We start from the raw sequence: 27,328 nt of genomic DNA, 5'->3' as shown, positions 1-27,328 counted from the left end.
GGGCAGGTCCCTCCCCCGGGCGGGCCCTCAGGGGTTAAGCGGCGGCGCGCGGGCGCGGAGCTCCGCCTCCGCTCCCCGCACCTGGCGCTCCGCAGACCGCGGCCTCGGCTCTGGGTTTCGGAGGGGATTGGCGGAGCACGGAGGGAGAGAATGTGACAAGTGCCGGCTCGGGCGGCCGCCGCGGGGAGGCCGCGCGCACCTGTCCCTGCCCGTCTCGCCGTCCGCGGCCGCTCGGACGCGCGCACCGCCGCCGCCCCCCGCCCGCCCTCCGAGCGCCTCGTGCGCCGCCAACATGACTTCTGCCTTCAAGCTGGATTTCCTCCCGGACATGATGGTCGAGGGACGCCTGCTAGTTCCGGACCGAATGTGAGTGGGATCCCAGGGGGACGGGTGGTCGTGCGGGCGTTCTCCCCGCGACCCCGACCGGGCGGCCGTTGCCAAGTCGCCTTCCTGAAGCCCCGAAGAGGGAAAGGCAAGCGCGGCGGCTCCTCTGCCCCGGGAACGCGAGTGGAGACTCCGGATCAGCCGCCTCCTCTGGGCTTCAGAGCCGGCGCTGGGCTTGGGGAGGAGGGAGAGTGTCCTGACCGGCCGGGCGGCGCGGGGACAGGGGTCCGGAATGGGGTTCGGGGGACCGGCAAGCCAGGCCAGCGAGGCACGGCCAGCGGGGCACGGCCAGCGGGGCGCGGTGTCCGAGGGTCTGGGCTGGGGATGGCCAGCGGGGCGCGGCGTCCCGGGGTGGAGAGCGCGCGTGCACGCTCGTGCCATTGGAATTGCGGGGCTGTTGGAGCTCTGGTGGCCCATTTAAAGATCCCTTCTCACCAAATTATCCGCTCATCTGACTTTCCATTTGCAAAGATTCCTTTCCTGTGGTGGGAGAGTGGGAGGAGAGAAAAGGAAAGAAAGAAAAAAGGGAGGGGGCGGTTAATTATAAAGCATTACAATAGCCAGGTGTGCTCTCTTGCAGAAATTAGTGGTAATTTTTACGTAATCGTGGTGGTTTTGTCTGGTATACAGCCTATAATTTAATAATTAATGTGCTTCTGGTTGTTTTACATGTCGTCAAACTAGGGTAGTTTATTGGGAGAAGTAGAGAGCTGGGATTCCTGAGGAAAGGGAAGTATTCCTCATTTTTATCTGGTTGGTTAGTCTTGATGGTGCCTGAGCTGGTAAGAGAAACTTTGATCACCTCAGCAGGATCTATCTGTGTGTCAGGCATGTTGTGGAAGGAAAACCTGAAGAGAGAGAACAGGGATTGCCAGAAGTGGGTCTAAAAGGTCTGTGCCCAATAACTGGAATATGTGAAATTGTCAATTATCAGGAAAGAATTTTGGTAGTGAATCCAGGCTACAATTAATCTAGGAAAAAAGGACTGCTATCCTTGGTAAGAGTCCACATAGCATGTTCCCTATTCTGCACACTGTTAAGACTTAACACCCATATTCTTTCTGGCACATTACTGTACTCGTAGCAATTTTCATGCCATTCCGAGCTTTATGATCCATTTCCCTGGCAACTAACTTTCCCCTACGGTGCTAGATTCTTTTTCTTGTATGTTAAATGTTATGAGTTGAGAGATTCTTGAGAAACTCCGCAGCGGCCAATTATTTGAGCCCCTAGGAATTTTTTTTTTTAATGGGGGCAGGGGATGATAGTATCTGTTAAATGAGAATTGTCTTTTCACTCGATATTAAGAACATTAACTTGCTTGTACACATGATCAGGTTCATTATCTCAACTAAGATAATCAGATAATATAAATTAAAATATTGAATTTCTTTTTGTCAGTTTTCTCAGAGAAATTAATCTTGGTTAGTAACATTCCCATGATATTTGTTTTAAAAGGTCTCTGTCTTGTCCTCCTTAAATGTGTGTGTGTGTGTGTGTGTGTGTGTGTGTATGTATGCTACATAATATATAATAGATGTTTGCACATTAGCTTTTGAAAGTTTTGTGTGTTTTCTCCTCTCTAGAGGAATGTCAGTCTGAACTGAAGGATTGGCTTATCATGATTTTGAATTTATGGTCACCTGCTATGTAACTGGTCATAATGTATCTTGCTAATGAATGCTCTGTGAATTTAAAGTGTTAGTGGCCTCTGAAAGGTGCTGTCTCTTGTCAGTTAAATTATGTAAGTTTAATTTGTCCTTTTCATTTAGGTGGATAAAGGTGGCTTGTTCAAAATATTTGCTCTGAATAGAGCCTTTGTATTTTAGCCACAGAATATCCACACAAATCCTAATGTCACTTCTACCCCACTTCTCTTCCAGATGTTAGTTATTTCCAAATGATGTCCTTTGGAATCAAACTTAAATTGTTTTCAGGGTTTGTCAACTATTGCTTAATTGACCTTTTACAAATAGAGGAAAAGTAGAGGATATGTAAATGATAATCTTATTTGTCTCCTTAGCCCTAAAAATACTACCATGTCTACCAAAAGAGTTTGCAATTAACTCACATTAGAGACTAACTTGGGGGAATAGAAGGGTGTGTGGGAGGGCATTGACCAATTGAAAATACTTTCCCCACATTCATACAGTTGAGATGATAGCTGTGTGGCTTTAATATTTTCCAGACTGGTTATCATGTATGGTATATTGCCCTTTGCATTAAGTTTCAGTTGTCTAGATATTGGCCTGTTCATATAAGGAAGTTAAATAAAGCATAGGGGCTTTACTTGTGCTGATTTCTTTTAAAGCAGTAGGATGTATTTTCGATGGCATTTTCCCAGGAGAATAAATACATTGGATAAGTTTGTAAGAAGTAATATGTTTGACTCCTGGAGGCAGATGAACAAATAGCTTTGGAGATGAATTATTACGTTTCGTGGCCCCATAAGCCATCAGTGTTTAAAAAGGTCCCTGAAGGTTCTATAGTGTTATGGAATTATTAGGACATGTGCTTCTAAGTCTTGGGGTTTTAATACTCATTAATAAACCGTAAGTGGAAATGGACCCTTTAAATTATCTTAACTAGTAAAGTTTTGTTGTATCATTTGTAACAAAGATGAAAATAAAATAGGAACTGATTTTTTAAAAATCTGTTTTAAACTAGGGTAGCTGGTTTTGGATTGGTGTTGGGGGTTTCCTTCTTTGTCTCAACTTTTTAATGATCATATATGCATTGAGGGTTCCTAAAAGTTTTTTAAAATTTTGAACAAAAATATAAGAAATAGTATCTTGGAAATGAGAAATTACAGATGGGAAAATCTATAAATTCAACTGCAAAAATTTTAGTTCGGATTGTGATGTTAAAATAACATGCTGAGAAGAAACTACCAATAAGTTAAAATGAAATTTTATTTTATTTTTCCCGCACAATTGGTAAGTAACCTTACTGAAAATGACAAAGTTATCCTGAGTGTAAATTCATCAATTTGGTGAATTCCCTGCTGTTCATTAAATCCTCCCAAGTGAGGATAACTAGAATATCTGTCAGTGTCTAATTGAACTGAAACTTGGTTCTAGGGATGTCATTGTTAAAGTTGAAAGGGGCATTAGAGACCATCTCATCGGCCCTTGTTTTATAGATTAAGAAATTATTAGAGGGACAATGCGACCAGTCCAAGAAGGCAACATAATTACTGCCTTCCCCCTTTCTCCCCTGGTATGCCAAAAGCATGAGTCATTAATTGAATGCCTGCTATGTCTCAAGACACTGTATTTACAGTCTCTAACCTTCACAGTAGATCTGTAGAGTGGTTATTACACTCATTATACAGGTGATCCTTAAAGAGGTTACACGCTTGCCTGTGCCACATAGGCAGGAAGTGGAAAAGCTGTGGTTGGCTTGTGTGTGTGTGTTACATAAATGCATGCTCACATGTTAATTCGAAAGAAGAGAGATGAGTGAACTAAACATGACTTTTTTTTGGTCAGAAAAATAAATTGGTGCTATGTGGGAATGATTGAACATTATAGGAAATACATACCAAGTTTTCAGACTTCACTATCTAATTTTATTTAAATTGAGTTTATTATTCTCTGATTTGATTCAAATTTGCACTGTTATTTCATATTTCAGTTAAATAAAGAGAATGTTTTAATTAAAAATATACTTTTGTTTATACCAGTGGTCGGCAAACTCATTAGTCAACAGAGTGGCAAACCGCGGCTCGCGAGCCACATGTGGCTCGTGAGCCACGGTTTGCCGACCGCTGGTTTATACAATACCAGCAAAATGAAAGTCAGAAGCAGTGTGTCCTTTTATTTTTTATTTTTTTTTAAGATGGCATTTAAAGTGTTTTTGGAAAATGCCATTACAAATAATAAAGTACAGAGATTACTGAGATTTATCACCTGATCCATGATGATCATGAGAGAAAATTAAAATGAGGAGACTCCAAAGAAAAGATCTATGCATATAGTTCTTTAAAGATATTTAAAACATTTTTTTTCAGGTGGGATTTCTCAGGTAACACTGCATATTTTAATATCAGCTGCCTCCTGAGACCCAAAACTCACCCCACATCTGCATTTAGAACACTAATGTTAGCTTTGATCTGGGTAAGAGGTATTACTTTACTTGTTAAGTCTTGCTGTTTAATTGTAATTTGCTGGATTGAGGTTACTTTGGCATCTGTTGTGGAGATGCAGTGAACTGGGGGGGAACAAGAACCTTGCAAAAACAAGATTAAAAGGATATAGGATTTTCAGATATGAACCTAGTAATTAAGATTTCATGGGACCTCTTGGAATGTTTTTCACCTTAGTATTTTTCCTACCCAACAATAGCAATAATAACAGTATATTTGGCCTCTGATAAAAGACTGCGTTCTTACTCTCCTTCCCCCGCCTTTTCTTTTTAACACAAATCCCCAAACTTTTCTTTCTCTTTACCCCTTACTTGCGGTTTGTTTCTTACAAGTTAAACACTCATTCATTACTTATAAAAAGACAGGTAATGTTTGGGCATACACAATCATCTGATAAACTGTCAGACAACCAGCACACATATGATGTAGGTATTATGCCAAAATTTGAGTGGAGTACGTTGTGGAGGCTAATGGGTAGATTTAGGAGACCAGATATCAACAGGGGTCTGATGTCACTGTAGTGAATGAAAGACAAACCTCACAACTGCTAAATAATACTATGAACATCCCTTATCGTATTTGCATTTCAGTGGAAACTTGATATTTTCAAGGAGTTGCAAGGAGAGGAGTTACTAAGTCATTCATGTGTTGCACTTCTGTGCTGAACTTCACGCAAACTTCGTCCGTATTTCCAGCTTAGAGTGTTAATGCCAGCGGGTTCTGTTTTTCCAGGGGAGGGTCCCATTTTGCTGTTGTTTGCAGATTAGGACTCGACAAAGGAGTCAGCCATTTGTCCCTATAGTATGTGTTCCAGGAAACTGCAGAAGGGAGTATTGGGAAGGTTGTAATGATTGACAGTTCTTTAGCACCTGCACGTGCTCATGCCCTCTTGTCTGTGCCACTGTCAGGGAGGGATGGTAATCTAACAAAGCCAACATCAGCCCTGTGCTACTTGTGTAGCAGAGCAGAAAATGTATTTTTATTTTTCCCTAAGAAAAAGCTCTTGCTCAATCTAAGAGAAATGGAGTTGTGCACTCCTGGAAAAACCTTTGAGGGAAACAAAAACCAATTAGCTCAGTAAATGTGCCGCTCTCAGGTAATTGTCAAATAATTATTCCCCTTCAGCGTCATCACTGTTTAATTGTGCCATCCAATATTCTGCTCTGACTGTGGATGGGAAGGGATGGAACCTCACTTCCCTCCCGGGATTTCCTTTTTCATTTACTGAGAGCCTTAGACTCCTCTTAAAGGACTGTAAAAAGAAAGGGGAGACTTTGAGCCACTTCCCTCTTCCCATTTGTCTTAAATCACAACAGAAAGTGATTACTCCAACTAGCTTTATGGAAATGCAATTCCAGTTATGCAGCTGAAATGCCAGTGAGCGTGTCTGAGATTTCCACTGTCACTCTGCGACACCCAGAGCTTTATGAGCGGTCTGTTTTTGGAAGTGCAGGTTGGATATTATGCTCTGAGACTGAGAGCGATGCTTTCAAATCGGCTGATGATGTAAAATGGAATGCTAATAAATATGTAATCATATGGCTCTCAAAATGACAGATGAGTACAAATTCGTTTTTTGGTTAAATTTTAATTACTCCTTGGAATGAATGCCTCAAAGCTAACTTGCCAGCAAATTATTAGACCCATTTTTTTCCCCTCCTGAAGATGTATGTAAATTAAGTTTAGGCTGCATGTGGACTAAAATACCATTTCAGTTTTATTATTCTGGACTTTTCCACCAGACTCGTTTGGCTTTTTACATAAGGTCAGATTTTAAATAAAGAAATCTATTCTGATGAGACCTCAGTTTAAATGAGTTGTGCTACCTTTAAGAGTCGTACAGATAGATGACCTATGCCTAGGATTTCTTTGACTAAGAGTGCTTTAAAAGAGGGGAATGCAGAATGTTTTGATTTTAAGCCTTAGTAATGAAATAAATCAAGGAGCCTTTTCTCTCTAATGAAACCGTATGGTTCTCTCTGTTATGACCACAGAAATAAGTTCCCACAACCCACCCACCAGCTGCTTTGTCTGACATTTATAGGCTCAAATAAGACTGGCGATTTCCTACTTTTGCATGTGATGGTGTTGACTCAGTCCTCAGAGGGAATACAGTTAATTTCAGATGATTTATTTAACATTTTGACATAACTTTGGACAGCTTGAAACTTTTTATTTTTAGTGCCATAGGAGTGAATAGTTCTTCAGCTTCCATAGTAGGATAAAACATTCTATGATGTTATGCTGAAAGGCTTATTTTCCAGGCTTTCTCTAAAGAAAGTTCATAGCTTGACTTAGGCTCATTAAATTTTAAGGTGGTATTTTATATCCTTTTCCATGAATTATGTCTTTATTTCTTAGTCTTCCCCTGAAGCAGGGAAATTGTACCACATTTATCTGATACAGACTCAGTCTTGTAAGCTAAAAGAGCAAAATACGTTTTTATTGACCTGGCTGTGGTCAACAGACATAAAATATGTGTACAAACACACACACACATGCACACACACACGTATATATGGAAAATGTATGAAAAACTACTTATTGGGCATAATGCTTTACTTTCTTGAAATAGCTTACATTTAATGGTCTTTGGCTATAAAAGTTATGAAACTGTTGCCCATCATAATATGTATTTACATATTATTACCTTTGTAACTGAAAAATTAAAGATTCAGGAAGGATTAACATCTTGACCAAAGATGTGCTTCAAATTAATGATACAGCAGAAAATCTGTCTCAGGACTAGATTTTTGACTCTTCGGCCCAGACCTCAGAGTGGCTTCTATTACAGGTGTGAAAAGTAGTTCACTTTGGTGATCCTGTCACACCTGACTGGGTGACAAGCTGACCCAGCGTAGTGACCCCGTCTATCCGTGCTGCAAACTCCCTGAACATGGGGCCATTTCTAGTTCTCAGTTACAATGAAGATGTTGCTACTGTTAAGATCTTTTAGGTTTAGAGTAGGAAGAAAGAAAGACTCTTCCCAGGAAAATCTGGACAGTAGACCTTAAATTGATTCTTTCTTGGGTAGACACAGCTGGCCCTGGCCAGACCAAATTTCTGGCTGCTGCCACATTTTATGTGACCCATTTATATTAACTCATAGCTTCCTGTCACTATTGAAAGGAATCCTTGAAATTGTGATTGTGTCTAATGGGCAACCAGCACATAAACTGAACCTCTTAAAAGGCTAAAGTCAAAGGAGATTGATGGACCTACAAGGGGGCAGATTGGCGTAAACCAACTTAAACACGCACGATCACGCTCACCAAGCTCTTTTCTCTTTGCATCTCCAGAGTAAGACATTGGGTGTCACCCAAGTGAACAAATACAGATTGAGAGCTGACATATCATCTTCCCCTTGAAAACTCTTAGAGGGATAACAAAGGGGAAAGCTGCTATGAAAAAGCATAAAGGAGGAGGAAAGCTTTTGGTATAAAGGATGTATGTGTATTTTGTTAGGTTGCTTTTTCTTCTTCTCTCCCGAGTCTTTGTGCCCCAGCTTAGATTCCTTTAGGGCAGTGGTCGGCAAACTCATTAGTCAACAGAGCCAAATATCAACAGTACAACGATTGAAATTTCTTTTGAGAGCCAAATTTTTTTAACTTAAACTTCTTCTAACGCCACTTCTTCAAAATAGACTCGCCCAGGCCATGGTATTTTGTGGAAGAGCCACACTCAAGGGGCCAAAGAGCCGCATGTGGCTCGCGAGCCGCAGTTTGCCAACCACTGCTTTAGGTCATGAAGAGTATAGCTATTTTTGATGTTTTCTTTCTGCCTTTTTTTATATTTTACTGATTTTGTATCTTTTCACTCTTCTCTAAGATTAAATGGACTTCTCTAAGCCCAGTTTATTATCAGTTTCTGAGTAGTTTTCTAAATTTCAAGAGAAGGGGCCACATCTGTCTACCACACAGTTCTGAGCATTGGAGCCCTAAGAGGGGGGCGGTATCTGAACAGCTCCATCCCCACTGGGAGTAAAATTCCACTGGAGCAGCTGCATGTTTCTGCGTATAAAACTGTATTTTGACTTCTTCCTACATTATGGAAGGGGTGTTGAGTTTTCTGGTTGAGCATAAGGGTAGCATATTTCAGAATGATTAACTTTATGGATGTCATTGTCGTGGCCAGCTATATTTGGCTCTGCTGCAGCTGTGTTTGCTTTCTCAAAATTGTCACCAGGAGGCCTCCAACTGCAATTATTCCCTCCCGTCATGCTGGTAACATCTTTCCTTGCGACTCCCGTTGTCCACCCAGCCATCTTTCCCGGTGTCAGGAATTAAAGGCAACACACAAGTCCTTTGAAAAGCCCAAATGCTGGCTAACACCATGGCAGCTTTATCTCAAGGCGATTTCTTCATATGAAGTCATCTTTATTTTACATCATCATGCTCCCTGTCCGGATCCTTTCTTTTCACAAAAAGCCACGATTTTCCTGACCCTTCTTTTCCTCCTTTTCTCTTACTCTTGGATGTCAAAAAGTCACTTCCAACATCTAGTGATGGGCAGTGTTCCCTCCTTTTCTGTGTGACTAGGGCCTGGGAGCATGCTTTCACTTCTGACTGCTACAGGTGCCTTATAAACCCTGTGTGCAGAGGAGGTTGAGGGAAAACATTTTTTTTTTCCCTCTTCATGAAACACTTGCCATTGAATTTACTTTCTCTCAGGGAGAATCTAGGAAACATTTTTTTTCTTCATACAGAAATCAAGTCAATGGGCTGTTGGTGAATTTTAACGTTTAGCTAGAAATCACTTCCTCTTGGATTGTTTCTGCTTTCGGGGGACACTCCCCCTGCCCCAGGAGCTGCTTGTGTGCAGCAGAATGGAATCGCTAGGAAGACTGCTCAAGGCCTCTCAAGCACAGGGTCAGAGGTAGATCTTCAGGGCTGAGCATCCTTCACCAAGCAGCAGCCTCGTGCATTCTCTTGGCTGTCTTCTGACTTGTTCCATGCCCCCTTCAGATCTCAGGTGACTTGTCAAGATTTCTCATCTAGAAAATAAGGATAATAAGATATGCTTCTTGCCTGTCCCACTGTATTACTGTGAAGCTCATACTGGGAAAGGAATGACAACCTAAATATTTTATGGCTTCATGGTACTTAAAAGTGACCACAAGTTCATCTGCATTGCCTGGGAGAATCGAATACAATGGAACTTCATTACAACTGGCCAGCTAATATTTCCTCCCCTGGAACATTCGTGCTTTATAAAGTCTCAGCCGAAAACCCATAACGCAGTATTGCTCCCATATAAAGTCTCAGAAAATGCTCCATCCCCAGGACAACATTAAGAAGATGGATTTTCTTTTCTCTTTCTGCATGGCGATTGAGAAATAAAATGCAGTTGGTGGGCCAACAACTGTGAACTTGTGGCCAGACCTTCCCTTTTGGGATGAGGTGAAACAAAAAGCAATATCCCCCCATCTATTATCCCCTGATGCATGTTCTGAAAAAGCCCATCCCTAACCAGCTGAAACCAATTTTGATTTTCTTATGGGATGAGAATTAGCCACACAATACGAAGGCTGGTTTTCACATAACGGGACTCCTAGCCCCACAGAAACTCCTTGGCCATTAAGAGAACAATTTTGATGGTATATATATGGAGGGGGGAATTTCATAGACCTGCCTCCGAATGGCCTCACTGGGAGCTCAGGTCACAAAGCCTGGAGAACAAAGGAGGAGGAAGACTGGAGTCTCTGAGCAAGGAAACCATTTGGAGAAAGAATCAGTGATTTTTGCCTTAAGAGGCGGCACAGGGGGTGTAGGGTATGCATCTAGGCGGTGCCTAGCTGCAGGATGCATCGCAGTTATTCTGTTCTTGTGCTTTAACAAGCAGACGGTTATTTCTGCTGACTTAGCCATTAGGGTCCTTGAAATCTAAGAGATCAGAACCACCATGGTTAGCGGGAAGATTTGCTTCTCACGTAAAAGTCCTTTGATTTGTTAGATCAGACGCGATGAGATTCAGTTGGGAAGCTTAAAGCATGATCTGAGGTCTTTGTTGGGGAACTTCCTCCCTGCCTGACTGGCCAGGGGAACACTCAGCATCTACTCCCGCTAAGAGAGTGATGTTGGCTCTGAGAAACTCCCCAGGCCATCAATGTGACCTCCAAGCTTAAGGATCCCTTGCCTCACATAACAGACCACTTTGCATTAGGGGGAACCAGGGCTGGCACTGAAGGCAGTGGGGACTTAAGCAGTATCAGAGATTACTGCAGTTTCTGAGATGGGAAAGGAAAACTAGCCAAGTCTAGCAAAGTTGGCAAAATCTTAGAGACGGGAGTCTGCCACCCAGATACTAGAAATGTTTCTGTACAAATTAATTGGTTCTTTGTAATCAGCACATTTCAGTGTCTAAAAAGTCCAAGTTTATTGGCAGTCTTTCAGTGAGCCAAGATTTTGTGTTCAGCTATTACAAAAGGTGACTGAAATGGGACTGTTGTCAGCCTCACAAGCCACGTGAAAGAAAGCCTTTTTCCTTGCCTCTAACTATGTCTTGTTTTTCAGGCCTATTCAGAACATAATACTTTTGATCCAAATTGATTTCTAGTTGTCTATTCAATAAAAATGATGTAGACCCAGAAGCCAACAAATGTTTTCTCGCATCAACAAAACTGTAATTCACTGACAACCAAATATTTTTTGGTGTGCATGTTTCTCCTTATTCTGATGACTCACACTTAAGGGACACTGACTTCCCATGGGTTCATGTTCTTAAATATTTTATAATATCACTTGTCCTTGATTTAGACCATACTGTGGGAAAGCCATTAGGCTAAGGGATTTATATAAATTATTGGTAATTTCCAGAAACATGTTGAATGGTAAGTTATATCACTCCTATTTTGCAGGTGGGGAAATCCAGTTCTAAAAGGTGGTAGAACTGAATGTTCGAGCCTGTGTCTGTCTGTCTGTCCGTTTGCAAAGCCTGAGATCACAGTTTGGCCCAGGAGGTTGCTTGTAAGTCTTTATGGTCCTTTTAAGACCATAAACAGGTTGAATTTGTAGAGATGTTGGTGAATTGGCAGCTGAATGAGTGGATTTGAGTGTGAAATATAGTTTCTTAGCTGCGTCCTAATAATCTGCTTTTTTCTGTGCTCTTTCACATAAATTGCTCTTTCTTGGTTTTTTATTTCATAGCCAGACCACTTTCTGAGTCTAGGAGGCAAGAGTGTTGTAAGAGATGTCAATAGAATGAGGCACCGTAGCAATGTGATGTCAAGATCTCCTAATGCCTGAGGCAGACTCTCCCTTGACTGCTTAGATAAGGAAGCAATTAACATGGAATGTTAAGGTGAATCCCATTCTTCATTTAAGATAACTGTGTATTTCATGAAGAGGTTTCTTTTAAGGATTTCATTTAGAAAACCTGGATTTCCTCCCATTTACTTCCCACGGCTTAATTTTTGCATCTGATTTAGGTGAACACTTGGCCTTTCTCAGGGGCCCTCCAGGCTTTCAGGTGGAGTTAGGTCTCCTCTGTCCCCCTTGACTGGTGACTTTGTGCAGTATCCTTTCTAGAGTTACATGCACTTCTACCCCCTTCCTCAAAAGTGGGTCAAAGTAAGTAGAGTCTCTGAGCAAGATGACAAATGGATTTAAGTGATGGACAGCTGTGACCCACTCCGTTCTGATACCCACTCCATTTCAAGTGTCAGTACATGTTTGAACACTCCATAGGATTCTGGGTTTTCAGCAAATCATAGATATTTGTTTCATGTGTAGACACCCAATGTAAAGGAAGGGGTACTAGAACAGTTAGAGTAGAATTCATGTATGGGTTGGCCTCATCCACAAGCCATTCCCAATATTAGCTTGTCGAAATGCCTTGGCAGGAGACAATCATCATAACCTAAGAGGATGTGATTTGAGTGGAGTTTTCATGCCCTGTGTGCTTATTGTATTCTTGCTACTGATGCAAACATTATCTATAATTACATTTTCAAGTGACTGAAAATTGCAGGCTTTGTTGAACAGAAATACAGCCAAAGAATGGAATGTATATCCACTCCATCCTCATTATAAGGCTTTCAGAAATCAGCTGATAAGGCCCAATACCATGTCTCTCAACTACATGATACCAACTCCATTCTCTGGTGTTTGAACACTTTGTTGAAGTCCTGGGTTCTCAATGAGGATCATATACTTGGAGAAAGATGCCATTACTCTTCCAGCACTTCAGTTGCACCTCCTCTCACAAACCCTCTGTTTTCAGGATGTAAAACAGGAAAGGACATTTGGTTGAGACCCAAGCATGATGGGCCAAGCTGAGAGAGTTGGTTGGGATCCAGACACTGTTGCTGCCCTAGGGCAGGTGCTGTTGCACCCTGTGACAGCACGTTGTCTTTATGATGCCCGCCCCCCCCCCCCCCCCATGAAAACAAAACGATTGCTCCTGCGGGAACCTTCTGTAATGTGGACTCTTCCTTGGTCTTAAATTCTGGCTGTGGGACAAGAAAAATATCCTGAACAATTTTGTTCTTCTAGACACTAGATAAGATCTTATTTCTAATTTCAATGAGAGCTTAAACCACTTAGAGAGCCTACACTGTTATGCCTTAGTGTTTTGCTCATCATGGATTAGCATTTTAAAACCCAAGGAACCCATGTGATAGAAAATGCTCCTTGGCTTTGGGTGGAAAGCAGATGTGGGAAAAATGATAATGACCTTGTGAGTGTTACTCTGTTTCTAAGGTATTAAATTTGTCACACATGAAGGTTCACAATGTTACAACTCTGAAAAACTAAAGAAAAATCATAGTGAAGGTTTGAACTAAACAGAAGCAGAACCTTACTTGACTAAGGTTGCTAAGAAAACCCACAAACCACCTCAGATTCTGCTGAGTCCTGCTCTGACAGGTAGGAGAAAGATGTTAGCAAACACAGAAAAGCGGGTCCTAATGAAATTGTGAACAGTTGAAATCTATTTTGGTGTATACCTTGTTACTTTTTAGTTTTTTCTAACATAAATGTAGTTGGGATTTTGACAGGCCACTTTATACAGTACTATGAAAGTTACCAACCATATTCAGTATTTGTACCATTCATAGTTGACTAGATAACGTTGGGATCCAAGTAAAATGGGTTCAGTGTAATACAACACATCAATAAGGGTTGTGGGATTTTTTTTTTTTTAATGTAAATGGACTGTTGGAGCTTTTGAAACAAGGCCTCTGCAGACATAGCCAGTCTCCATAAATATAATTGCCCAGTTGTGAGTTATAAATAAATGAGGGCAACTCAATTTGTCTCTTTCATGAATTCCCTCTGTGAATTACCACTACTCTCTCTGATGTTCAGGGCACTGTTTTTGACAGGTTATGTGTTTATGTTTCTAAGTGCCTGGGCATTTGATAGTTTGGATTCTTAACCAATCAGCAACTCACTTTAAGAAATGTAATTAGCTGAGACCAAAGTAAATTAGCGTTTAAGGTTATCTAATTCCCGGGGTTTCTTGTTTGCCTCTCCAATAGCAAATTGATTCCACTGTGGTGTAAGCACATGGCGGTTGTACAGTTTGAAACACAGATTCAATAGTTAAAATTAAGTTGGACAGCTGAGGAGTTGGGATTTATGAGTCACACTGACCTGTTATTTGGCGGAATCGATTCGTTCTTCTTTCGTCATGTGGAAACCACCTCCTAGACATTTTCTGTGCTGAGAGTCAGGTTCCTTTTTTTCACTCTAATGTGTCTGCCAGTGATCAAGAATTGCAGCTTATATTAAGCTCCATTCTCAACACAAATATTGAATGTATCATGATGTACAGGTTGTTGCCTGTGCTAGGGGTTGCAACATTTTATAAAGTGTTAACAAAGTAGTCTTACTTTAAGTCCGACATTTGTTGCTCTGTGAGCTTTAGTTTATCACTATTGACTGTTTCTTTTTTGGGGAAACACAGGTTTAACATGAAGGATCTGCCCTGTTGTGTTGTTTTGGGCTGTGTTAGATTAATAAAGGATTTTCTTGTTCTGGAAACAAGAATGTAACCATTCCATCTTTCTAAAGACCTTCATTCTTCATCCTGTACATTGGATGAAATGAACATTGCAATGTTGCCTCATCCATTTTTTGACATTTCTAGGTCCTTCCTAGATTCCTTAAAATAACATTTCATGTGTTCTTCCAGAACACAACAGAGGAAATAGTCTCTTGGTGGATGTGCGTGTGCATGAACACTTTTACAATCTTGACCATTTGGATTGTAGAATCTAGGTAGCTTGAGAGATGGGAGAAAAATCAACATTAACCAAAGTTGGAAATATTACAGTTCTTTCCCACCTAAAAAGCTACAAGACAAGTAGTGCCCTACCTACTTCAGTAGGTCAGATGGGATCTGGTGTGATCCACAGACTTAACTGTGCAAGCAGAGACATCTTTTGCTTCCTGAACTCCCTTTTGATGAGTTCTTTAATGTATACTAGATCTAGAATCCTGAGAACAAGTAGGTACGGAGGATGAGAGGAAGCTGATGGGTAGCAGCTATTTGATTGGTATTGCAGATATGCCCTCAAGTTTTTTCATGCTCTTGGCACTCAAGATACAGTGAGTCTGTGCCCTAGTTTCCCGTAATACTTTCTCATACCAGTTGTCCTGGCATCATCCTTAACGGTGCCCCCTTTCACTCTAAAAAGTGATGAATGAATGATGTGGTCCCTTCTCATGCCTGTATCACTAGCTTTCTTAAACAGAGGGTGGGGGCAAAAGTAGGTTTACAGTTGTTTGTATGAAAAATAACACAATAATTAATACAATAATCAGTAAATAAGGATATAGGAATGAACTCTGTATTTCGAGTACTCACAACTGTAAACGTACTTTCTTCCCCCTACCCTGTATAAATGTATTTGCCAGCTTTTAAATGACTACGCATAGGACTAACCCAGCCTTTCTACAAACATGGTTGGTTATCCATGCTTTTAAACTTCCAGGAAAAGTAATTTCTAGCCTCGCCTTCTCTGACCCGTTCCCTTACCAAAATCCTTGTAAATAGAAAAATTACTCAAAATGTGACAGAGGTCTAGTTGGTGTTTCTAACGTGTTGGCACCCTGCCGGGCACTTTGGGATGTGCTGTCTAATTAACTTACGTTTCTTTCTGACCCAAATCTCTTGTGCTGGAAATTTCTGTCGACAGCTTTGTCTGAATACTCTTCCCTAGCACATGGGTTCCGTGTCGGAGGACTCTGGGATGAGACTTTGAGGGCGGCCTGTCCATTCATTCCATTACATTCATGAAATAACGACTCCATTCTGGAAAGCTCACATAGGAGGAAGCTCTGTTGCTTCTGTTAACTTTTAACTGCAGTGTGACCAGAGCCAGAAAATGATCTGGTGATGCGGCCTTTGTTTGTTCTCACACTGCCCTTCGTGGAGCAGTAACGGAAGAGCCCAGTGTTAGGACACCAGGGTGCCCAGCTAGATTCTTGGATTTTACTCTGGCTATTTTCACTCTCTTCAGTGCTCATTGGTCTTTCTCATCCACTGCTGGAATTTCAGAGGATTGGTGAAATGTGTGCATCTAAAATCGATTTCCTGATTTTACATTTATACCCAGCTGTTTGTTATTCAGTGCAGCCATCAGCATGTGAGTCTCAGCGGACCATGTAATGTGCAGCTGTAGCCAGATGTAACGCTTCTGCTCCTAAATGTTTCCGTTAGAAGCTTAGAGAGGCAGGCTAGAGACTGCTGATAACTGAGTTGCCTGCATTAATTTACTCTCTGGAGCTATACAAATTCTGCATGGCAATGGTATTTCATGACCAGCAAGCAGAGCAATGTTTGTGATCTCTTTCCCTGGTAGTAATGTTGACATTGTGTATATCAAGTATATCTGCACTGTTATGAAAGGTACTTGTACAGCTAATTCAAACCACAGGAAGCTATCTGATCTGCATGCATACAGCAAGCTTGTACTCAAGAAACATCAGCCAGGATTCATATCCAACCTTGGCCTAGATTAAAATAGGTTCATAAACTAGTCTCTTGAACAGAGGATTTCTAAAGGAAAATAACTTTAGGATCATTTCTCTTCAGTCTACACTCAAACCTTGTTTCTCATTTGCATTTATTATTCAGATCTGTGTTTCCTTTTGTATTGGTGTGATGTGTCTTTGTTTAGAGGCTACAGCTTCTACTAAATTTAATTACTTCCCTTCAAGGCTTTAAATTGAGGGCAGGTCTATTAATTGCTAATTACTTTCCCTTGCCATTTACGCACCAAAGGTACAGTTACTAATTGAGGGTCCCTTCTGTACAATGACCAGAGGCTTCTTCACTCTCAATATTTACCTTTCTTTGGGGGCCAATTTTTATTTCTCTAATCTGATCTTTTTTAAAAACATAAAAGTAGACATTCTAATGATATATTGGCCATTCCTCTGAACCAATGTTGTCAGAGATCCTTGAGAATGATTGGGAATCATATTTGGCTCTGTGTCGCCATCTGGTGGTGTCTTGATCTCTTTTAGTCTCCTTAGACCAGTTTCTCAATGGAAGATGGTATCCCTGGGTCTGTTGCTTTGCTAGTTTCGCCCCACCACCTCTCTGGGGATTTAAAATTAGCCTTGTTCCTCACTGGTGACGAGCGAAGCATTAGTATAGCCTGGTGCTTTTTATGTCGTTAAGTATTCATTGCATGTGTGCTAGATGTTTGGCAATTTTGACCATCTCCTTAAAATTCCTCACTTGGCCTTTGTGTTATGTGGTTGTTTTTCTATTTCTGTTTCTTCTTATCTCTCATCTCCCTACACCCAGTTCTTCCTGCCACCTGACTGTGGGCACCTTCTGTTACTCACTCTTTGGCTCTCAGCTTGTCCTTCTTGACCTTCCCTTTCTAGAAAGCTTATATCCTCAACTACCCTACCATAGCTGATCAGGGTAGGGGCAGGGGAAGCTATGCCTCAACATTTGAATGTTATTTCTGTCTGGATGTGTTTCTGCCTCAGTAGTCTGGGCTCAGAGTCAGTCCTGGGAGGTGGTGGATGGAGCCTGTCCATCAGTGATGGCTACTTCCTGAGTGCCCTTGGGCTGGCCACTTTCCCATTTCAGCAATTTATTAAGAGCATTATGAATCCCAGGAAGGGTTTTATAATTTACAGAAAGAAAAGCAAGACTTGTTTCTTCATTTATTTGACTCAGTATTTTACAAGATGAAATTACTTCCCAGCCCAGCTTGGACTATTTAATTTTCTTCCTGACCTTTTAATCTTTGCTTTGAAATGTATCTGCTGATACTTGGCTTTTGTATTGTGATGTACTCCTGTTACATAGTGCTAAAACTTTTAATTAAAAAAACAACAACATAAAGGTGCAAAGAGCAAGAATCAGGATATAGATTGAATTAACGGGTAGTGGCAAAGTGAAAAGCTTTAGAACCCTTGTTATTACTGGGAAGTTTAGGTTTAAAGCAAAATCAAAGTCATTTGAGTTTGTGGTTGTTGTTGGGTTTTGTAAAAATGTTCTACAGTGCCTAGAACTTCAGGTCAGTAGCCATGTTAAGTTGTAAGCTTACTATCTCTGATAGTTCTATTGGGCAGAGGAGCCAAAGCCTGCATGGGGATGCTGTGTGTCCCTCTGTCCCTGGAGGGGGTTGCCTCTGAGAAGAGCAACCCACACTAGCAAGGATGAGCACAGGCCAGGGTTCAGGAGGGACAGTTCAGCTCTTTCCCCACCAGATCCAGGCTCCTCTTTCTCTTGCATAGCCTCTTGCCTATCTCCCTAAGAGAAAAGTGCATCTCTAATAGAGAGAACCTGTGTAAGGTGGTATGCACTGGGTTACATATAGCTGGGTTGTGCTGGTGGAGGTATGTGGTGTGTGAAATTGAGTGGTCTTTCAAACTGTAGTGCTTATTAAGTTATTGATGGATGGTTGTTGAGTCAGGCAAGGCGGGAAGATAATCCTATTAGAAAGTGATTCCTCTTCTACCAGAATGCATTGAAAGAGTAGTAGTTATGGTGCTGAGACAGTAAGAATTCTGACAGGACTTCTGTGATGAACCAAACATTATGCAGTCCACAGCTATAAAAATGCATTCTGGAGTGAAACATACAATATCCTTGGCAGCACTAATTTCATACAGATTACACATATAAATTTACATATCATGCAGAAATTACGAAGAGGTGGAAGAAGACATCTCGAGGATTATCGTTTTAAAGTGTGCTATAACCTTTGTATAAGTATCTCACAAAAACTATTTTAATATTTGGAACCCTGTGCGTGGGCTTGAAATCATGATAATTATTTCAAATTATACAGGTTGAGTTCATTTTTATTAAAATATTTCTAACATCAGTAAAACTCACTTATTAAACATGATTTTGGAATTAAAAATGGAAAATTTTACAAATTATTTGAAGCAGAGGTAGGTAGGGCCTTCTGTAGGAAGCCAAGTGCCTTGTCTTCTCTTTCCATCTCCCACCCACCACCCTAAGCCGAGTGCGCTGTGCTCCCACTGTGTCCTGTACGTCTGTGTGCACGCACACATGAACCATGCTGCTCTTAATGGCATAGGCCACGCACGTAATGGGAGCATTCTCAGTTCTGTTCAGTCTCTCCCATTGCAACTGTAGGGCCCTGAAAGCAGAAACCAAGATTCAGTGACCCTTATGGCCACAGCACCTAGCATTGCACGTAGCCCAGCGTAGGTGCAGGACGGAGAAAGTCAAGAACTAACATTGCTAGTATTAAAATGAACTGAGCAAATTCCCATGAGCACCTACCATATGCTGGGATGTAGGACATAAAGACAAAAAGTGTTTCATGGAACCTGACATCAGTACTTAACTGAAATCCTCGAATTCAGACTCTAAGGACTGGGAGTGCCTGACACCGGACTTCAGTGCTTAGTCATTTACCTCAAGAGACACTGATCTGCTCGTTCCATATTTGTCCGCGTACATGTTTTATTCTTTATGCAAGCTTTATAAGATTCTAAATGCACATTATTGAAGGAAACCTTTTGAATCACACGTTTATTTTTAAAGCTTTATTTAAAGCCAGTCAGTGGAAAATAGATGTTAACTGTGCTTCCTAACTTTGGTCATTTAAATAGGAACTTACATATCAGGGTTTGTTTTTTATTTTTTTTGCTAGTTTTATAACAAAATAAGGAATAATTGTGAATTTATCACATTGTACACTTTTATGCCTGTGCTCCTGGAGGAGACCATAGGCCTTTGCCTTTCAAATATGCAGAGAGATATTTTAAAATTTAGAATGTAGTATATGTTGGGGGCTGAGGTGGAGAGGAGAGTAATGTTATCGTGTCTATTATGCTTTCATGAAGCTAATGTTACTATGTCACCTGTCACCTCTACAGAAAGGATTACAGAAACATCCTAGGGACCAAGAAGAACAAAATGTGTTGACAGTCTGAATTACCAATTGATTTTTTAATAGAAGACTTCTCATTTCCTGGGAGTTCAGTGTCTTGTAGGGAAATGGTCAATTTTTAAACATTTTATACTTTTCATGTTATTGACAAGGGGAACACATGATTCTCCTAAAGAATTTCCATTCCAGTACGAGACAGAAGGAAGGGGTGGCATTCATGTACCTGATGTGTCTTCACTACTAGTATGTTCTCCTTGCGATTTGTCACCAACAGAATGGAGATAATTCAAAAGAAGCATGAATAAGACTTAGACACAGTGTTGGAGGAGAAATAAAATAGGTTCTCGGTGTTATAAACACACCAACTTAGGTTTAGTGCTTGATAAGATCTTAATTTTCTATAATAACATTTTCACTGATAATTTGCATCATATAGTAAAACAATAATTTATAGAAACTCTAAAGGTATAATTTGTATGGAATTTTAATCATGGAGCAACAGAACTTGGAGCCACTAGGCCAGTGGTCAGCAAACTGTGGCTCGCGAGCCACATGCGGCTCGCAAGCCACGGTTTGCCCTCTGTTGACTAATGAGTTTGCCAACCACTGGGATAGGGGCTTAATCACAAGGAACAACAACAGCCTGTAGTTATTGGAGTCGAGAGTCTAGGTCAGTGGTCGGCAAACTCATTAGTCAACAGAGCGGCAAACCGCGGCTTGTGAGCCGCAGTTTGCCGACCACTGCGCTAGTCCTGTATTTCCTGTGTAGTAACTTATTTTGTTGCAGTTATTTATCATTCCGGTCTAGTTGGTCTCTTCCTTTTTCCAATATAATAATTTTAGTTGTTATTTCTTGGTTCAGCAAACATTTATTAAATGCCTGCCTGCGTGCCAGTTACTAATATTGGTGCTGGGAAGACCCTGCATCCTCAAAGTTGTATCCCCATTTATAAAAACGATAAATTTGTATTTCCTTCCTATTTTGTGTGTTCACTTCTTTCGAACATTTCACCTTGGTGCCTTCTGTCACTAATAGTGTCTCAATCTATTCGGGCTGCTAAAACAAAATGCCATAGTGTGAGCAGCTTAATAACAAACGTTTATTTTACACCATTCTGGAGGCTGGGAAATTCAAGATGAAGGTGCCTGCACATTTGGCTCTTGGTGGGGTTCGCTTCCTGGATTGCACACAAATAACTTTTTGCTCTATCCTCACATGGCAGAACACTCTGGTCTCTCCTCCTGTTCTTACAAGGGCACCAATCCCATCATGGGAGCCCCACCCTCATGACCTCATCCAACCATAATCACCTTCCTAAGGCTCTACCTCCAAAACCATCACTTGAGGCGGGGCGGGGGCGGGGGGGGGGGGGGGCGTTAGGGCTTCAACCTGTGAATTTGAGGGGAACACAAGCATTCTGTCCATAAGGAATAATGAATGATACTAATAAGACACAGAGCACACCCCAAGAGAGGGACTGAGGGACCACAATCTACACTCATAAGCAGAATGGAGTTGGGACAGTGGTAGTGTATCAAGACTGACTAGCTATAAATAGTGGTTTACTCTAAATACACATTCTTTGGGATTTCCCTTTCAAACTTGGAACAGGAGCACTCAGAAAGCCATACCAGAGAAAATTCCCAAACTGTCTCATTTCATGATGCTCAGAAAATAACTAAAATTGTAAATATAGCTGGTATCACCATCGTAAGACTTCATATTGAAAGGAGGACTTGTATTTCTTAGTTCTCTCAGCACATTTTTAATTTCTGATCACTCCAATTACACAAACTTTTCTCATTTGGTTTTTAAGACGATTTTTCTTAGGAAAAGTACCTCATATAAAGAGATTTCTCTGGGCCTTTTCCCATGACGTTTGCCCAGCAGGTTCTCTGTAGCCCTTTCATCAGAACATAACAGCAATTCCTTTGGAATGGAATGCATCCTGGAGAGTTTGCAGTGAGTAAGCTGATGTATTTGTATGTTCACAGTCCATTACTCTCTTTTTTTGTCTCTCTCTCTGTCTCTCTCTCTGTCTCTCTGTCTCTCTGTCTCTCTCCCTCTCTCTCTCTCTCTCTCTCTCTCTCTCTCTCTCTCTCTCTATATATATATATATATATATATATATATATATATATATAATTTTTTTTTTCCTTTTATCTGAGGACCTGTGACTGGCTGTCCTTCCCTCACCCCCCTAGTCTCATTCTTATTTGTTTGGTTGTTGTTTTTCATTTTATAAAGATATAATTTGCATGCCATCATAGTCACCCTTCTAAAGTGTACAGTTCATTGGTTTTAAGTATATTCACTGTGCAAGAATTATGACTATTTTCAGAACACTTTCATCAACCCCAAAAGAAACTCCATACACCCCTCCTTAGTTGTTACCTCCCAGGGCCCACTCCCATTCCACTAGCCCCTGGACAGCCCGCTCATCCATTTCTGTGCCTATGGCTTTGTCTGTTCTGTACATTTCACATAAATATGATCATACAATATGTGGACCTTAGTGACTGGCTTCTTCCAAGGTTCACCATGTAATAATATGTATCAGTATTTCATTCCTTATGTGGCTGAACATTATTACATTGTATGTATATACCACAGCTTGTTCATTTGTTCATAAGTTGATGGACATTTAGGTTATTTTGGTAGTTATGAATATTGCCTCTATGAACATCCATGCACAAGAGATTGTGTGAACATATATTTTTAGTTCTTGGGTATATGCTGGATCATATGGTAATGCTATGTTTAACTTTTTGAGAAATTGCCAAACTGTTTCCATCACTCTGCTACACCCACAAGCCACGCCCGCCAGCCAATCAGGAGCGAGTATGCAAATTAACCCAACCAAGATGGCTGTGGCCACAAAGCGAGCAGGAGGCTTGGGTTTCCCCAGCAATGGAGGAAGGCACGCTTTCCGCACACCCTGGCTGGCCCAGGCCTCCACTTAAGGCTACAAAGTTTCAATTATAGAAGATAAATAAATCCCAGTAAAAATGGCAGCAGCCACAGAGCTGGAGAGAGCAGGAGGCTTGGCTCCGCTCAAGGCTACAAAGTTTCAATTATAGAAGATAAATTCCAGATACCAGGGCCTCCGCTTGGATCGCCAGGGGACATGGCCGGCCTGCAAACCACCACAGGCCCCTTGCCCAGGCCGCCCCATGCCCCAAGGGAACCCCCATCCTGATCCGGGACACCCTTCAGGGCAAACCAGCTGGCCCCCACCCATGCACCAGGCCTCTCTCCTATCTAATAAAAGAGTAATATGCAAACTGACCATCACTCCAACACACAAAATGACTGCCCCCATGTGGACACAAGATGGCCACCACAAGATGGCCAGTGGGGGAGGGCAGTTGAGAGGGACCAGGCCTGCAAGGGAGGGCAGTTGTGGGCGATCAGGCCAGCAGGGGAGGGCAGTTGGGAGGGACCAGGCCTGCAAGGGAGGGCAGTTGGGGGTGATCAAGCCTTCAGGGAAGGGCAGTTAGGGGTGACCAGGCCAGCAGAGAAGGAAAGTTGGGGGTGACTGGACCTGCAGGGAAGGGCAGTTGGGGGGGGGACCCAGGCCTGTAGGAGAGAGCAGTTGGGGGGAACCAGGCCTGCAGGGGAGGGAAGTTAGGGGTGACCAGGCCTGCAGGGGAGGGCAGTTAGGGGCAAACAGGCTGTCAGGGGAGCAGATATGGCATCAATCAGGCTGTCAGGGGAGTGGTTAGGGGGTGATCAGGCTGGCAGGCTGAAGCAGTTAGGGGCAATGAGGAAGGCAGGCAGGCGAGCAATTGGGAGCCAGCAGTCCTGGATTGTGAGGGGGATGTCCGACTGCCTGTCCTACTGGGATCGGGCCTAAACGAGCAGTTGGACATCCCTCGAGGGGTCCCAGATTGGAGAGGGTGCAGGCTGGACTGAGAGACACCCCCCCCCCGTGCACGAATTTTGTGCACCGGGCCTCTAGTATTCTATAAGTATGGTTTTAACACGAAAGACATTAGTGATCTATGGAAGTGAAAAACTCATTATAACACATATATACAGCATGACCCCATTTAAAAAAATTGATTTCAGAGGAAGGGAGAGTGAGAAATAGATAGAAACATCAATGATGAGAATCATTGATCAGCTGCCTCCTGCACGCCCCTACTGAAGATCAAGCCTGAAACCTGACCGGGAATCATATTGTGACCTCCTGGTTCATAGATCGATGCTCAACCACTGAGCCCCACCAGCCAGGCCCCATTTTTATCAATATCAGGCACATGAGGTACACTGGCAATATCTCACTCCTAGACAAAAGTCTGAAATTGCACAAACTCCTTTGCAGCTAGGTTTCTGGATATGAATTTGTTTCTGCCAATTGGTTGCACTTGCACAATATTCTGAAGGCAGAAGTGGGGCAGAGGCATCTTCCCGCAGTTTGGGCTGTTTGCTGCTGGTGATCATGTTTGCAGAGACGTGGAGGTTTTCTGCAGCGGAATCCAGGCTGTACACAGGCAGTTGTGGCAGAGGCAGTGCCCAGTGACCTGTTTTGTGGGAGCTGGAGGGCACTTGTGGGGGCAGCAGTTTCCCGATCCCCAGGTCACAACTGTGCCAGAGTGTCCTAGAATTCAGTTGTGGCTGAGGAGGCAGCTCCTCCCGCTGGGCAGGGAGTCTTTCCTGGGGGCCCAGCCTAATGCCCACTCCTGCAGCTTTCCTGTGATTTCCCAATTCCCTGTGCTAAATTCTTTCCTGCCTAAATAGCAAAGATCTAAAAATATTTTGGATCCTCTACTTTCAATGAAAACAATGCTGCACAGGGTCAGGTCTGAGAAGTGGGTGAGGTGTTGCGGAAGGCTCCCTTCTTTGAGTCTCAGCTTTCTCTTCTGTAGAACCGAGACCAAAGCTTATCTGTTCACAGTTACTGAAGATCGTGGCAGCTGTGTTTCCCGAAGATGGCCACAACATTTTCCATCCCTCCTATGGCCTTGCCACTTTCCGCCACAACCTCTCTCTTGAAGTGGGGCTGGCCTTGACGCACTGATAGCCAGTACACTGGTTGCTGCAGAATTCCAAGGCCAAGGCTGAAAAGGCGCGGGGCTACAGCCCTGCCCACTCTGCCAGGGTTTCCAGCTCCAGCCCCACCCACACAGCTCTGGGCTCTGACTGGCACGGGGCCTTGCCCTCCTGGCTCGCTTCCCCTTTGGTGGCAGCCCAGCGCCTTGCTGCACACCATGGCCCACCTGCTGGTGCTGCTGGGCCCAGCAGGTGGGGTAAGAGCTCAGGTTGGGCCTCACACCTCCTGGCTCCTGTATGCCACTGCCCCATGCGCCCTGCAGCCCCTATTCCTGCCGCTCCAACTGGGGCCAGATGCCCGAGTGCTGTGCATGGCCCACAGGGACTGTTGTGACCACCAGAAAAGCCTCCTCACCCCCACCCAATCCCCCACTCTGGCACCCTGATCCCAGGTCCACTTCTACCAAAGGAGAGCTTTACCCATGCAGCTGCCAGAGACCAAGCACCTCCAAGGTCCCTGGGCCCCAAATTTTTGCCAGCCAAGGCGGTTGGCGGGCTGGCCCCGCCCTGATTGGGGTGTTGAGGGCAATGCAGCCGGATCAGGCTGGTTGGTTGCCGCAGTGCATATCATAGCCACTGGTCATCCTGGTCGTTCAGCTGTAACAGTCACTGGGTTTTTATATATATAGATGTGTGTAAGTCTTTCTGCAGCACAGTTTCTTCATATACACGTTTGCAATAATGCAAGGCAGGTGCTTTGAGGCCTCATTTGAAAAATGTTTTCCCCCCAAGTATCGAAGATTATGATTATATTATTGTCATTTTTATTACTCAATCTGGGTTTAATACATTATAACAGTATGGCCCCTATCAGCCAAGTACATGATAATAGCCTTATATTATAATACCCTAGGATATAATATTGTAATGTAATAATGTGTTATTACCGTGGTTCTAATAAGAATTTCACTTATACACACATAGAGCTCTGCTAGTTTTATAATAAATATCCAGGGGTATAAAAATCGGCTGTTGAGAATCTTGTGTAAAACATAAAACAGCACAAGGGATATCAACAAAATATGTCCATACGTATGTTGTACATTCGTAGTTTTATTCTTTCCTCTGGCTATGCTGCACATTGTTACCTACAACTCTCTCTTGTTCAGGTGCCTTCTAGCCTTCCTCTTGTCTGTTTATTCCATTTCATGAAATTGCCCAAAATAAGTGAAGCTAATATTAAGTTTGTTGAAAGTAATGTTCTAGTGCCTCCCACTACACTAAATGATTCAAGAGAATTGGACACAGTGGATGAGTCCTTGCTTTTTACAGCAGGGTTACCTAAGCTTGTATCTTAACCTGAGTAAGCACTGTGTGTCAGTGAGGTGTACTCTTTCTAAGTCTCTTATCTTCGATTTTCTCACCTGTCAAATGGGATGAATAAGAGTAGCTCCTTCATAAGGTTGCATGAGAATTAAATGAGATTATTTATACCAAGTACCTAGCACTTAATAAAATGTTCAACCAATGTTAACTATGATGATTACTACTGTTGGTATCTTGAAACATTTGTACACTGTGTGAAGAAATAAATATTCTTTAGCAAAGTGATGCTAGAATGACTATCAGGTAAGAGTAGTAAAAGGGCTTTAAATAGGGCAATAAAATGCAAATGTATTCCCATTGCTTTTCCTCCCCAGAACAGTATTTCATTCCGGCTGGCTGGAAATAACAAATATAACACAGATAGAGACCCCCTTAAGGTACCATATATGTTTATAGCCTATTTAAAGAACAAAAATGGGTTTTTCTGTAGCACTGAATCTTGGCCGAGATGCTCCGAATACTCATTAGCTTCTGCGCTGGTTTAGTTGTTATAATGAAAGTTCACCTTCTTTCCTCTTCTTACAAAAGCCTCTGGGGATGGAGGTGAGAGAAACAAAAGAGAATGTAAAATGCCTTGGTTTTTTTTCCAAAGGCAGCACCTGATCAGAAAGAGTCTGCCTGTTCAATGAGACTGACAGCGCTGTAAACTCTGGTGTGGTGTTGTGATGCGCACTGCTTAATGATTTCATGCTTCCTGGACTAGCCTGGCTGCCAGTGGTTCTCAAACATGACCTCACCCGAGAATCACTACGGAGCTGTTGTAAAGCCTGAATGCAGGGTCCACTCCCAGATGTGCTGATGCCCTGGGTCCAAGGCAGGGCTGAGAATTTGCGTTTTGAACGAGTTCCCAGATGATTCTGCTGCTGGCGGTCAGGAAATCAGACATTGCAAAGCACACAGCTCGCAACTTGAGATGTCCCCAGAGCGCTGGGCCCAGAGCTGGGCACAGAGTATGCGCTCAATAAATACTTGTTGGTTTGCTGCATCTAATGACACCGAAATGAAATATAAAAGGAAGATAAAGTATATTAAGGTTCTCATTAGGCACACGGTCTGATTCTCATTAAGACTGTCC

At 42.4% G+C, this 27,328-nt stretch overlaps 1 protein-coding gene across 13 annotated transcripts in view; it reads left to right on the top strand.

Annotated features, from left to right (window-relative positions):
- The window catches only part of CELF2 (CUGBP Elav-like family member 2), a 559,496-nt gene that overhangs the window by 227,851 nt on the left and 304,317 nt on the right, over positions 1-27,328 (top strand). For 6 of the 13 annotated variants that reach the window (XM_080656734.1, XM_080656741.1, XM_080656744.1 and 3 more), the window contains exon 1: positions 98-366. The exons of 5 other annotated variants lie outside the window; for them this stretch is intronic. In XM_080656734.1, the coding sequence (XP_080512860.1) occupies positions 293-366 (74 nt within the window). In that variant the 5' untranslated portion in view covers positions 98-292. Of the gene's footprint in view, positions 1-35; positions 367-27,328 lie in introns of those variants that run through there. 2 more of the 13 variants (XM_080656740.1, XM_080656739.1) reach the window with 2 other exon arrangements.

This window comes from Plecotus auritus (assembly GCF_963455305.1).
Source record: "Plecotus auritus genome assembly, chromosome: 1".
Taxonomy (NCBI): domain Eukaryota; kingdom Metazoa; phylum Chordata; class Mammalia; order Chiroptera; family Vespertilionidae; genus Plecotus; species Plecotus auritus.
Note: the sequence above shows the minus strand (reverse complement) of the source record. Positions and strands in the feature narration are given on the sequence as shown.